Source organism: Malurus melanocephalus, unplaced genomic scaffold (assembly GCF_030028575.1).
Source record: "Malurus melanocephalus ecotype Western Australia unplaced genomic scaffold, MMel_1.1 scaffold_59, whole genome shotgun sequence".
In the NCBI taxonomy this organism is placed as follows: domain Eukaryota; kingdom Metazoa; phylum Chordata; class Aves; order Passeriformes; family Maluridae; genus Malurus; species Malurus melanocephalus.
In genome coordinates, this window is record NW_026623291.1 from 1061433 (window position 1) to 1074537 (window position 13105).

General features: G+C 59.9%; 2 protein-coding genes across 6 annotated transcripts in view; both read left to right on the top strand.

The window, feature by feature from the left end:
• ZNF335 (zinc finger protein 335) overlaps nt 1-9433 on the top strand; it is a 9842-nt gene extending 409 nt beyond the window's left edge. For 2 of the 5 annotated variants that reach the window (XM_057365915.1, XM_057365914.1), the window contains exons 2-28: nt 230-461; nt 776-1049; nt 1432-1509; nt 1740-2069; nt 2210-2341; nt 2418-2576; nt 2690-2948; nt 3042-3219; nt 3301-3413; nt 3599-3617; nt 3823-3939; nt 4025-4101; nt 4181-4341; nt 4467-4696; nt 4774-4882; nt 4964-5058; nt 5183-5463; nt 5576-5714; nt 5785-6174; nt 6264-6406; nt 6728-6861; nt 7280-7383; nt 7481-7558; nt 7758-7841; nt 7989-8054; nt 8229-8310; nt 8663-9433. In XM_057365915.1, coding sequence (XP_057221898.1) covers nt 261-461; nt 776-1049; nt 1432-1509; nt 1740-2069; nt 2210-2341; nt 2418-2576; nt 2690-2948; nt 3042-3219; nt 3301-3413; nt 3599-3617; nt 3823-3939; nt 4025-4101; nt 4181-4341; nt 4467-4696; nt 4774-4882; nt 4964-5058; nt 5183-5463; nt 5576-5714; nt 5785-6174; nt 6264-6406; nt 6728-6861; nt 7280-7383; nt 7481-7558; nt 7758-7841; nt 7989-8054; nt 8229-8310; nt 8663-8781 — 4152 coding nt within the window. In that variant the 5' untranslated portion in view covers nt 230-260 and the 3' untranslated portion in view covers nt 8782-9433. The remainder of the gene's footprint in view (nt 1-229; nt 462-775; nt 1050-1431; nt 1510-1739; nt 2070-2209; nt 2342-2417; nt 2577-2689; nt 2949-3041; nt 3220-3300; nt 3414-3598; nt 3618-3822; nt 3940-4024; nt 4102-4180; nt 4342-4466; nt 4697-4773; nt 4883-4963; nt 5059-5182; nt 5464-5575; nt 5715-5784; nt 6175-6263; nt 6407-6727; nt 6862-7279; nt 7384-7480; nt 7559-7757; nt 7842-7988; nt 8055-8228; nt 8311-8662) is intronic. The other 3 variants (XM_057365916.1, XM_057365918.1, XM_057365917.1) reach the window with 3 other exon arrangements.
• Nucleotides 9434-11926: 2493 nt separating this feature from the next.
• Nucleotides 11927-12504, top strand: LOC130573517 (putative iroquois-class homeodomain protein irx-1). Its single transcript, XM_057365986.1, has one exon. It carries the CDS (start codon nt 12163-12165, stop codon nt 12502-12504), a length of 342 nt encoding a protein of 113 aa, XP_057221969.1. The 5' UTR covers nt 11927-12162.
• Nucleotides 12505-13105: the final 601 nt, after the last annotated feature.

Consider the following 13105-nt stretch of genomic DNA (forward strand, 5'->3'; position numbering starts at 1 on the left):
GCGCGCGCGCGGAGGCGGCGGGGGGGACCCCGCGGCAAGATGGCGGCGCAGCGCCGGGTGGGGCCGCGGGGCATGCCGGGACCGGGGGCGCCGGGTGGCGGCGGGACCCCCGGGAGAGCGCTCGGGACMCCCGGCATGGGCCCGCCGCAGCTCCGGAGCACCGGCCCCCGCGGGGACCAGGCACGGCGTGGAGCGGSCCGTGGGCCTGACGGCGGCGGTCCTCCCGCAGGTCGAGCGTAGCGGGTCCCGGCAGGGCGGGCATGGAGGAGAATGCGGTGGAGAGCAGCAGCGACGCGGCCCCGCAGGCGGCGCGGGAGGAGCCCACCGAGAGCGGACTGGGCGTCGGAAGCTCGGAGGCCGTGTCGGCGGACAGCAGCGATGCCGCCGCGGGGCCCGGGCTCCTCTCCCGGGCCGATGACTCCGGCGTGGGKCAGAGCTCCGACAGCAGCGGCGTCTCCTTGGTAGGCGCTGGGAGGGGAGGGTGGGGTGGCAGGGAGGGCCGCCGTGGTTCTGGTTCCTGGGGSTTTCTCTAGACATTTCTGACAGACCGAGCTCTGCGGCCTCGGCCGGCAGGTATGGTTTTGTTGGARGAGCAGAACTCCCCTTGGTAGCAAGAGCAGCCCTGGAGGGTTCAGGTTTTTGTCAGTACCGAAGGGTTTGCTCTGCTACCTTTCCTGGAAATTTTGCAGGTCACTTGCATAAGCTGGCTGMCCCAAGGGCTTGGCCTGGTAAAGATGTCTCACCTGAGCTCTTCTGGACTTCTTTTATGTGCCAGGAAGAGGTGTCGGAGAGCAGCTCCAGCACAGATGCCATTCCCCGGATTTACCTGCCAGACTCATCCTCTATTGCCCAATCCACCTTGGTCTCCAGTGTCTCCACTGTGAGCCAGTCTGTCATGGTGTCAGAGTCCCCACAAGTCCTGGTCCACTCCAGTGTTGTCACCGATGGAGCCACAGTCGTGTCAGACTCCACTGCATCCACTTCCTCAGACCTGGGTTCTGCCATTGACAAAATCATCGAGTCCACAATTGGGCCTGACATCATCCAGAGTGAGTGTRTGCTCGCACATGCAGATGGCTTGGTGGGCTGGGGAGGGAGCTRCCACTGCACCAGACYTCAGGAGKYRGGRGAAATASAGACATGGAATTGYTAAGGCTGGAAAAARCTAAGATTATTGAGTCCAACTGGTCAGCAAGGTTTTGTCTTCTTGCCTTGCTGCAGTGACTGGAGAGTTTGGTGAGGACCTCCTGTTGCTGGACAGCTATCCTTCTGTCCAGCTGCTGTTTCAGCCCAGGGCAGACTCCATCCCTGGAGCCAGACCCTCCTCACACCTTCCAGATTCTGTCTGAACTGGGAGAGCCCCAGTGAGCTCCAGTAACTCTACAGCACCTGCATCTGGCAGTCACCACTCTGCTCTCCTCTCCCTGCCAGGCTGCATTGCTGTGACCAGCGCAGAGGATGGAGGGGCCGAGACCACGCARTACCTCATTCTGCAAGGCCCCGATGATGGTGAGGGAGCTCCCTGGGCTGYCCGTGATGGTCAGCTCTGCCCTGAGCCTTGTGCCACTGGAGCATGGCCTGCAGTGGGTGTCCCAGCTGCATTAGTCATGGTGCCTGTCCCACAGGCCTGTTGGGCACCTGTTCCTGAACTTGTGTTCAGCCCTGTGCCCCCAGTACGGGTRCAGCCTTGGATGCAGGTGAGAGTCTCCCTCTTGGCTGAGTGGGTTTTGGTGTTTCAGGTGCTCCCATGGTGTCCCAGATGGCCACTTCTGCTCTGGCTAATAGCTTGGCAATAGAAGCTGTTGCTGATGGACCTACCTCCACGTGCCTTGACCAGCCTGGCCCTTCAGARCCTTCTGAGCAGTTGGAAGTGCTGGAGCTGCCTGCAAAGCCAGACCGAGCCCAAGAAGCAGATGGTGGGGAGGTGCTGGACCAGCCAGACTTAGAGACCCTGGAAGAAATGATGGAAGTGGTGGTGGTGCAGCAATTCAAGTGCAAGATGTGTCAGTACAAGAGTGTCTCTAAGAAAACACTGATTAATCACATGAAAGAGCGTCACTTCCAGCCAGGTGTGTGCCGGGGGCTGGGGGAAATTTATCTCACTGCARCCAGGCTCTGCTTTTTCCTGGGAAGAAGCAAGACAGGAGTTGGAGCATAAGGGCCTGTTCTGGCCCACAATCAGGTAAAATCACCCTGTTCTCTGTGGCAGTGGGTTCAGCTCTGACTTTGAAGAAAGGACGTCCACGAAAGGTGGGAGCTGCTCCAAAGACTGAGAATGAGGAGGCCCCAGAAGAAGAAGATGATGATATTATGGATGCTGGTGCTATTGATGATCCTGAAGGTAGGACTCATTCTCCCCACATCTTATTTAGCTTAGTCTTTTCCCAGTCTCTGATGTTTTGGGCATTTGCCTGCAGAGGACAGTGACTACAACCCAGCTGAGGACGAGCCTCGGGCACGACAGCCCAAGTACGGCCGCACTGTCTCCACGTCCAGCGAGGAGAGGCCGCGCCGACGCCCAGGGAGACCCCGCAAGCTGCTTCGTCTGGAGGATACGCCTCAGGACATGCCAGAAGGTGAGGGAGGTGGGAGGCAGCAGCCCCATTCAGGGCTGGAGCAGGGGGTGCTGCGCAAATTCCTGGAGGCACAGCGGGAATGTGATGGAGCTGTGCTGTGTTCTGTGAAACAGGAAGGGAAGTGGAGCCCTTGGTGACATCCCAAAGCACACCAGGCCAGGAGCTGCAGAACTCAGAAGCAGCCAGTTCTTCTGGCCTRGAGAATGGGACTGGTGAGAGCCTGGCAGAGCCTGGTATCAGCCAGTCTGACTCGGAGAACAAGGACCCTTCCTCCAACACCGGTGCTGAGGAGGCAGACGTCATCCCCCGGCGGCGCGGGCGGCCCTCCCGCCGCTTCCTGGGCAAGAAATACCGCAAGTACATGGGGCGCAGGTGAGGGGGGTGTGCTGGGCCCTCTGGCCTGTGCCCAGGGCCAGTGCAGCCCCTTTGGCACCGCAGCTCTGAGCCCTGTTCGTGTTTCTGCAGGTACTACTACAAGTCCCCCAARCCCCTGATGCGGCCCTACCTGTGTCGGATCTGTGGCTCACGGTTCCTCACACACGATGAYCTTCGCTTCCACGTCAACTCACATGAGGCCAACGACCCACAGCTCTTCAAGTGTCTTCAGTGCAGCTACCGCTCTCGGCGGTGGTCCTCCCTCAAGGTGAGCYTCATCTGCCCTGCACCAGAACCTGCCAGGTGCCAGGCAGCCCCATGTCTGACTGCCCTGCTCTGCCTCTCACAGGAGCACATGTTCAACCATGTGGGCAGCAAGCCCTACAAGTGTGAGGAGTGCAATTACACCAGTGTGTACAAGAAGGATGTCATTCGGCACTCCACAGTGCACAGCCGGGACAGGTGAGAGCAGCACTATCCTGGACATTGAACAGCACTGACTCTGTTCTTCCTGCCCTGGGAGGGTGGTCGTGGCCTCCCCATCCCCTGACCCTTTCCAGAATAGAGAGTTTTGGTGTCTGGGTATAAGGCAGAAAGGAATTGGGATTGGTRACTGACACAACGGGCTTTTCTTACTTCTTTTTCAGGAAGAAGAGAGCTGATCCGGTGAGTTTSAATACTCTGTTGGCTTGTCTCTCAGCACTGTTGCATGGAAAAGGCATATCTGGGTCTTCCACAAAATCTCAGTGCCTCATTAAAGGCATTGTTTCTGGATCTCTTGAGGGAAGGCAATCAAAATCCTGCCGTGGGGAGAGGGTAAAGAAACTGGTGAGCTCATCCAGGTGATCTCATSTTTATGCTCTCCATCCAGCCACCAAAGCTGAACTCCTTCCCATGCCCTGTCTGCAACCGTGTCTACCCCATGCAGAAGAGGCTTACGCAGCACATGAAGACACACAGCACAGAGAAACCACACATGTGTGACAAGGTGAGGAGGACACAGTCTGGAGAGGTGGTGGCAGCGGGTGAGGCAGGGCAGGAGGTGAGTGCTGCTTTGCTTTGTTTCACCACAGTGCGGGAAGTCCTTTAAGAAGCGCTACACGTTCAAGATGCACCTCCTGACACACATCCAGGCCATCGCCAACCGCAGGTAGGAGCCCAGCATGCCTGGGCAGAGCCTGTGTCCCACTGCCCCTCRGCCACTGTGACCAGCAGTGTTGTTCTGGCAGGTTTAAATGTGAGTTCTGTGACTACGTTTGYGAGGACAAGAAGGTGCTGCTGAACCACCAGCTGTCACACATGAATGACAAGCCCTACAAGTGCAGTGTCTGCAAATATTCCACCTTCCGGGAGGACTTCTTGGTCTCTCACATGGCAGTCAAGCACACGGGTAAGAGGAGCAGTTTGTCTCATGCCCTGCAGCTCCCCTTTCTCCCAGAGACAGTCAGAGCCTGCCTGCTCTCCCTGCCATCCCCTGGGGACCCTCTGCCTGACCCCCCTCCCCTGGCCCTGCAGGAGGGAAGCCGTTCGCTTGCGAGTTCTGTCATTTCACCACCAAGCACAAGAAGAACCTGCGCCTGCATGTGCAATGCCGCCATGCYGACTCCTTCGAGGAGTGGGCACAAAGGCACCCCGAGGAGCCRCCCTGCCGCCGCCGCCCCTTCTTCACCCTGCAGCAGATCGAGGAGCTGAAGCAGCAGCACAGCCAGGTGCAGGCAGTGGCTGAGCCAGAGGCCAGCCCACCGGTGAGTGCTGTGCCAGGCCCTGGTTCCTCGTAGTGCTCGCTGCCCACTGTGCTGTCAGCTCTCCCTCTCTCATGCAGGCACCTCTTGGCCCCGTCACCTGCCACACGGTCCAGGCTGTCACAGGTGCAGAGCCCTCTGTTCTCTCGCAAGGTTCTCTGGAAGGGGCCACCATCATCTAYGAACAAGGCGAGTGAGCTCTCAGGAAGGGGGTGGGATAAGGAGGAGGTAGGTAAGCACCTGCCTGACCCTCCCTATCCAACCCCCCAGGTGTGGCTGAATCAGCAGAGCTGGCCACRCAGACGGCCCTGGATCTCCTGCTGAACATGAGCACCCAGCGGGAGTTGGCCACCAGCTCACTGCAGGTGGGTAGGGTCAAGGGGAGCCAGGCCTGCTGAGGGCTGGCACAGGGAGGYTTCCCAGCCCTATTCTGCTGCAGGGGTATCTTGCAGAGCTGTGTATCCTCGGCTGAGCTKCTGTATTGTACAGGTGGCAGTGGTGAAGCCAGAAGACGCAGGAGAGACATCAGGCCCCTCTGAGGTGCAGGGACAAGAGGAGGAGGCAAAGGTAGACTCTAAGGAGCAGCAGCAAAAGTTGGTGATGCTGCACATGGCAGAGCCTGGGCAGACACTTGTGCAGGAGGCTTACAGGGAAACGAGCCTGAGTGGCTCAGAGCTGCAGCAGATCACCATCCCCTTCAGYGGAACAGCAGAGTACAGCATCATCRCACCCATCAGCGAGGAGATCCAGGCTCCTGCCACGCTGTACAGGTSAGCTCTATGGGAGGAGTGGGGAGGTAGAGGCACTACTGGCCTCCAGTGAGGAGGCTTTAGTCATGATGAGGAGGAGGCAGATCCTCCCTAACCCTGTCCTCTCCAACAGTGAAGAGGAGAGCCCTGTGGAAACGTCCCACGCAGTCGTGGTGAGCGGAGCTGTGATGACAGAGGAGGATCTGAAGGACCATAGCAATCACTACATCATGTCATCCACTATCCCAGGGAATCAGTTCCAGACCGTGGAGGTAAGGATCTGAGCCTTCTCCCYGTCTCAAGCAGCAGTGTGAGCAGATGTGACTGGTGTTTCTCTCGCAGCCCCTCAGCGGGGATGCTGCTTTTGCCTCACCTGCGGAGGGCCAGGAGGCACAGTCCGCCGGCGTCAAGTGGCCCCTGGTGCAGTGTGTCACCAGGCAGCTCCAGAAGGACTCATCTTTGTCCCCAGTCTCTGAGGGGCAGGAAGTCTCACCCCCAAAGATCAAGTGGCCTCCACTSCCAGGCATAGCCAAGAAGCTCACTTGCAAGGTTTCCCCAGCCAAGAAGCTCTCATGCAAGATTTCCACAGCCAAAAAGTTTTCATGCAAGATTTGCACAGCCATGTTCACAGGGAGAGCGGAGATGGAGAGTCACAAGAGAGCCCACCTTGGGCCCAGCACTTTCAAGTGTCCCGACTGTCCCTTCACTGCCACACTCTGGCCGGAAGTCCGGGTAAGTTTCCTGGCATGGAGCAGCCCTGGGAACAAGGTGTTTGGAGAAATGGGGGGGTTTCTGACCCAGCACTTGTCCTTCTGCCCCAGATCCACATGGTTCAACATGCCAACCTCCGGCCACACAAGTGCCCCCACTGCAGCTTTGCCTCCAAGAACAAGAAGGACCTGCGCAGGCACATGCTGACCCACACCAACGAGAAGCCCTTCGCCTGCCAGCTCTGTGGGCAGAGGTGAGTGATGTGCCTGGGCTGTTTGTGCTTTTGGAGATTGCACAGAGCTCTACARTGCTCAAGAGGAGACGGGATCTTGGTAAAGCTGTCTGTCCCAAACCTTCCCTTAGAGGGATCAGTCCGTTAGAGGGGACAAGAGCAGTTCCTGCTGCAGGTGGACCCAGCTCTGCATGGGAGGGTTCAGACCCTGGCCAGTGATGGAAACCTGCTGGGAGAGGGRACAGGCCATGTTGTAGGATACGCCTGTGGTGCCTGTGGCCTGGAGAGAGCACAGGGTCCTGTGCTGCCTGTGGCAAGCTCCACCTTCCTCTGCCTCCATAGGTTCAACCGTAACGGGCACCTCAAGTTCCACACACAACGTTTGCACAGCTCAGAGAGCAAGAGGCCTGGGCCAGCTGCTGCCCAGCAGACATTCATCCTGAACAGCGATGAGGACACCCTGGCCACCCTACACAGTAAGACATGTCCCAGGGACCAGGGCTGACCTGTGAGTGTCCTGGAGCCCTGTGTAGGATTTACCCAGCTTTGGGCCTGAGGGGCCAGGCAAATCGTGCTGCGATTGGGATTGCTGGTGGGGACAGAGATCAAGGGACTGGGCACAGGCAGCTGCGCAGAGTAAAGGGACCTGTGTTCCCTGCAGGCAGGTCGTGGTAGATCAGTGCATGTGGGAGCAGCTCACTCTGCTGCAAGCAGAGTTCAGGGTCTGATGTGGAGGGTGTTTTCTGCACATAGYGGTTTAGCTCTGACCATCTGTGAGCAGAGCTTTGCGTTTTGCTGGGGCAGGTGCTAAGCAGTGACCACTGGGGACCAGGGCCATTGGCAGCCCTGGCCGTGTCCCCAGCAGCATCCCCAGCAGCTCTCTCTGTGTTCCAGCGGCTCTGCAGGCCGGCCAGGCCGTGCTGGCTCCCGAGCGGCTGCAGCAGGCTCTGGGACAGGAGCACATCCTTGTTGCACAGGAGCAGAGCGTCACCAGCCAGGTGAGTTGGGCCCTCAGCCTCAACCTCCTCTTGTGGGTGGCCACTCGCCACGGTGTGAATCCCTCCTGACCACACTGGGCATTTACTGACTTTGCAGGAGGAGGCAGCCTACATCCAGGAGATCACGACYGCTGACGGACAGACAGTACAGCACTTAGTGACTGCTGACAACCAGGTGAGGGGACATGGCTCACGGATGGGAGACTGCCCCGGGGGAAGAGCTGGCAGCAGTGGGAAGAGCAGGGGTCAGTAGGGAGAGCTGAAGGCATTGGGGTGGTAGAAACAGGTACAGGAGACAGACCACATCCAGCTCTGTTGTGATTGGGGGTGGGCAGTGGTGACTTTTCTCTGGGTCTGAATTCTCATGTTTGCAGGTTCAGTACATCATTGCCCAGGAAGGCGTCCCGCACTTGCTTCCCCARGAATATGTTGTTGTCCCAGAGGGACATCACATCCAGGTGAGCTTTCAGGCTGTCGCTCCCGTCACATGTGCTTGGGGGCCATGGGGTGTCATGTGTGGGGCTCCAGCTTACTCTCTTTGGGTCACAGTATTGTTGGGGGCCTGGACACCTGCAGACCCTAACAGYCTCAGTGTTTGTCCCCAGGTACAAGATGGTCAGATCACCCACATCCAGTATGAGCAGGGTGGCCAGTTCCTCCCAGAGCCGCAGGTAAGGAGCCAGGCATGATGCAGTGGTTGGAGGGTAGGCCCTGAGCCTGCAGCTGGAGAGGGATATATGAAATTAGAGGGAGTTCATGGGCTGGTGCCTGAGTGTAGCAATTGTGTCTAGAGCAGCTCCAGGAGCAACCTTCCCCTCAGCACTTGACTGTTTTTCCCTATGTAGATCCAGTATATGCCTGTGTCACCTGAGCAGCAGCTCGTCACCCAGGCACAGCTGGAAGCAGCAGCACACTCGGCTGTCTCAGGTAATAGCAGGGCCCYGGGACAAAGGGGCCAGTCCTCCTTGGGCTTGGGGGTGCCAGTCCTGTCGGGGTTGGCAGGGAGCCGTGCAGCTGCCCTTGGTGGGAGGGCAGGGTAGATCAGGCTGGATCACTGCTTTGCTGCCARCCACAGYGTCCAAGGGCAGATCCTTGCTGGTSCCAGCCTGTCAGTTCAGGAGCAGGGTTCAGAGCTGGGCTCCCTGCTGGAGCCCCACACGGGTGGGGTGGCCTTACGACCCTTCCCAAAGGACAGGTGAGGAGTGTGTAGGGGAGCCCTGAGCAGCCACCAGCTACCCTGCCCTCGGTCAGAGGCAGTGCTGACCCCTCTCCCCTGCAGCAGTGGCGGATGCAGCGATGGCCCAGGCACAGGGTGTCTTCACCRCTGAGGCAGCAGCCGAGCAGATCCAGCAGCTGCAGCCAGGCATTCACTACGATGTCATCACGCTGTCGGAYTAGCAGTGGGCCAGGGCCGCACCGTGCTGGGCAGCAGCCACCCCAGGAGCAGCCGCCCCAGCCAGCAGTTGCCTTATTGTACCTGTGAGGGACAGGTCTGAGCYGCGGCAGCACAGACACAACCACGGACACGCTGCCGCTCGGCCCCGCGCCGTGGGGATCCTGCACATCCCCTCAGACACTGCTCAGCAGCCACAGCACTGCCCTTGTGTGGACGGTCTCTTCGCCTGTTGCACTTGATGCTCTGAAATCCCTTTTCCTGAACGGTCCGTGTGGGCAGCCATGGATCKGTATCTGCCCAGCACATGAGGATCCTGGGGAAGGCGTGGGGCTGGGCACAACTCTGGTGCAATGTCAGAGGCGAGGTGGATGGAGCTACAGCCACTGCTCCCCACAGCCATGGGGCCAGTGGTCCGAGTGTGCCAGCAGCCAGCCCTCCTGTGGCATCTCCAGCCTGCGGGCAGGCAGCAGCAGGGCTCTGAACTGAAGGAACCCGAGGAGAGGGAGGTGGAAGATGCTCTATTTTTCTTCTGAAGAAGGATGGACTCTGGTGTTGGTCCAYTGGTGGTTGTGGGAGGGGTTCAGCTGTGACATTCTCAAGCTTTGACTATGCTTATGAATAAAAAGGGATGGAGACCTGTGTGTGTGCCTGCCTGTGGGTCCAGACAGCCACGGGCCAGGGATGGGGCAGCTTAGCTTCCTCAGCACGGCCTCGGGCTGAGGCACGGGGGTGCTGGAGCCCGGCGCTGTGCTGGGCCAGTCGCTGCTGGCAGCCGCCCTGGGCTATCAGCTGCCTCCCGCCCGAGTGACCTTGACTCCTGGGAAGCSAGCCGGGCAGCTGGGACAGCAGTGGGCTTGGGGCTGGAGTCATGAAATTAATCGAGTGGTAAACAGCCTAAATCCCGTGTAACTCTGTCCCGAGCCACACACCGCCCTCCTGAGCGGCTTGTCTGGGCCTATTTACATGTGATTATAACAGCTAATCGCAGAGTTTTAGTTCTCTGCTCCTGCATTAAACTGATTATCCGCGGAGGGGAAAAAGGCCGGGAACCACCCAGCCTCGGCGAGAGCCTTTGAAGCCTGAGCCCCCGCGGCTGCGGGATGGCGACGGGGTGATCTCTGCTGGGCTCTCCCTGCCCCCGTGCAGGTACGGTGATGGCCCTGAGGCTGCTGTGGGACGGGCCCCCAGGGCAGTGGGGCATGGCTGGCCCCACACATCCCCAGAGSTGGCTGCTGCTCATGTGGCTCTCCCAGCAGTGGCCCTGTCCTGGCCGTGGCTCTGTCCCGCTGCCTCACACCAGCCTTGCCTGTGCCCGGTGGTGCTGGGGACATGGCTGTGCTGGCCCTGCTGTGGTTGGGTAGGTGTCCAGCTGTGTCCCCTGCTGTGCCGGCTGCTGGCCGTGGCCCTCCCTCTCCAGCTGTGCTCTGCAGGGTCAGGGTGCTGCTGGCAATCCGCAGGCGCTTTCCTAGATTACAGCCCCATTATCTAATCAAGCAGATCCACGGTGCTGATTAGGGCTGGAGGAGTCCYATGGGGACAAGGTTATGGGGCCACTGCTGGGCTGTGGTCGGGAATGCTCCCAGCCAGCAGCACGGGTGTCCTGCCTGCCTTGAGGCTTCCACATCTGTGGCTGCCCAGAGCACAAGACCAGCCCAAAGTGGGATAAATGGGACCAGAGCTCTGGCTGATGCATGACAGGAGCTCCAGGTGCTGCTGGGGCTGTGGCTATGGGATACTGCAGGGGCTTGGGACCTCTTGGGACTGGCACCTCAGCCCTGGGACCTTCTGCTGTCACCAGGGCCTGCAGGGAGCCGGGGATGTGGCCGGGCTCATTAGCACCGGTGACCTTCGCCTTCCTGTCCTGGCCAGAGCTAAGCGGGTTTGTTACATATTTAATATCCTGAGAGCGTTATTAGTCGGTATTTAATGACGGATACAACCTGTGGGATAATCCCAGTCTTAGCAGGGAGGCGTGGTGGCAGGAGCAGGCAGCTCAGGGGGTTGTGGGCTCTTGGGGTCCCTCACAAAGCTGCCCACCACTGCCCCTGCTGTGCCAGGCACAGGAACCCCCAGTGTCTGTGGGGATCCCCACTGTCCAAACCCCCAGTGCCTGTGGGGATCCCCACTGTCCCCAGAGCTGCGGGACCCTTCCCTTTGCCACTCTGCTGCCGGGAATCCAGCAGCAGGGGTGGCAGGGCTGGGGCTTGGGTGAGGACCTGGCCAAGCCAGAGGAGGAGCAGGATGAGGCAGCACGGGCTGCTGTCCTCCCACCCAGCAATAGCTCTGCCAGCAGCCCCTGGCACTCCAACCCACCCTTCCACAGCATAGAGGGGGCTCTGCCGAGCACAGCCCAAGTCAGCACTGGGGTCATGGATGGGACAGCTCTCGACACGGCAGTAAAGCCACAGGTGTGCCATGTGCTTGTGGCTGTGAGTGGCCGTGGGGCTCACGGTGGGCCCCACGCAGCAGCCCCGGGGTGCCACTGTACCCCACCCTGGGGCTGTGCAGAGCTGGGGGCTGGGAGGGACCGGGGCTCTGGCTGGTGGCAGGCAGGCGAGGAGGACGCTCCCTGCCAGTCCCTGCCCAACAGTAGCCAGGGAGGGGGGGTTTGGGTGCCCCAGATCCTGCTGCTGCTCTCGTGGGTGATAATGCCCCCTAATCAGCTGTCAGTCACYGCGGACCCCAGCAGCTATAAAACACCCGAGCACAGCTCCCCGGCTCCTCTCCTGCAGCATGGCAGCACCTCGGGGTGAGAGGAGTCCGGGACAAGAGCTGGGGGGATGCGGGGGKTCTTGGGGGACCCTGCGGGGGCCGCCCCAAGCCCTACTGCCCTGCCCCTGCCCCTACTCCTGCCCTTGTCCTGTTCTGGCCGGGTACAGCCTCCTGCCACCCCCTCTCAGCCTCCTGACGCCCCTGGTAAGTGCCGCGCTGCAGCTCCGTGGGGGGAACGGGATGTGGGGTTCTGCCAGGACCAGGATGAGACTGTTTGGGGTGSTTGGAATCAGGTGAACCACCTGCTGTCCCGAGTCTGCTGCCCCTCCCCAACATTCCCCTGCCCCCATACATGTCCCCTCCTGCATTTAGCTCTTTGGGTGCGCATGGGAGTGGAAGAGAACGGCCAGGACACAGCTCTGCCCTCTCCCACGCACAAAGGGCTGAGCCCTGACATCCCATAGCCCCTCTCTTCTGGCCATGATGCCCCCCTGTCCCACCCTGACGCTCCTCTGTCCCTGCAGGTCTCAGCACCCTATGAGGTGCCGCTGGGGCTGCCCACGGAGCCGGGGCGGGCGAAGGCAGCGGCGGCGCGGGAGAGCACCGGGGCACTGAAGGCCTGGCTGGCACGACACCCCAGGAACCCCTATCCCAGCAAGGGGGAGAAGGTGATGCTGGCCGTGGTCAGCCGGATGAGCCTCACCCAGGTCTCCACCTGGTTCGCCAATGCCCGCCGGCGTCTCAAGAAGGAGAACAAGGCGAGCTGGGCCACACGCAGCGCCTCGGATGGCGAGGACAGCGAGGGCGAGGGGGTCCCATCGGGTCCCGTCCCCATTCCCAGTTCCAGCCCCGTGCAGGAAGGGTGTGGAGGCAGCCCCGAGGTCAGGACAYGCTCTGGGCAGGGCAAGCAGCCCCAGAAACCCAAGATCTGGAGTGTGGCAGAGATGCTGGCATCTCCCCCCAGCAAGAACGGGTGTCCCCCGGGGGTGCCAGTGCTGCTGGAGCAGGTGTAAGGCTGGGACAGTCATGTCCTGTCCCTAAGGGATGGCAGAAGAGACAGCCATGGGGCCTGGCAGCTGCCTTGCCAAGAAGAGTGGGAGATGTGGATGGGGTGGGACACAGCACAGTAATAAATATGACTCTGYCTTGGGTCTCCTGGTGTTGCCTGTCTGCAGAGATGGGGGATGCTGGTGGGGGATGCTGGCAGGGATGCAGGATATCACTGGGGATGCTGGGGTACCAGCAGGGATGTGGGTAACTTCACTGCCAGTGCTGCAGTGAGCAGGGCATGTCCAAGGCAGAAATCAAAAATAGATTTTGCTCTTCTTGATAAAAGCAATAAAATGGTTAGCGGTGTTAAATTAATCCTTACAAAACAAAACCCAAGGAGGTTAAATAAAGCCCAGAGGCTCCGCATAAAAACCACGATGACTACAAAACAGCTGCAAAGACGTCTTTACACACCAAAGAAACKCTTCTCCTCYRCTCCTTCCCTCTCCAGGACACAATGTCAGCGAACACGGGACTCACACATGAGAAAGAAACACAGATGCGATGGGAGCAGCCCCACGAGGAGCGTGGGCGCCACGGACAGAACTATTTACACTATGGACA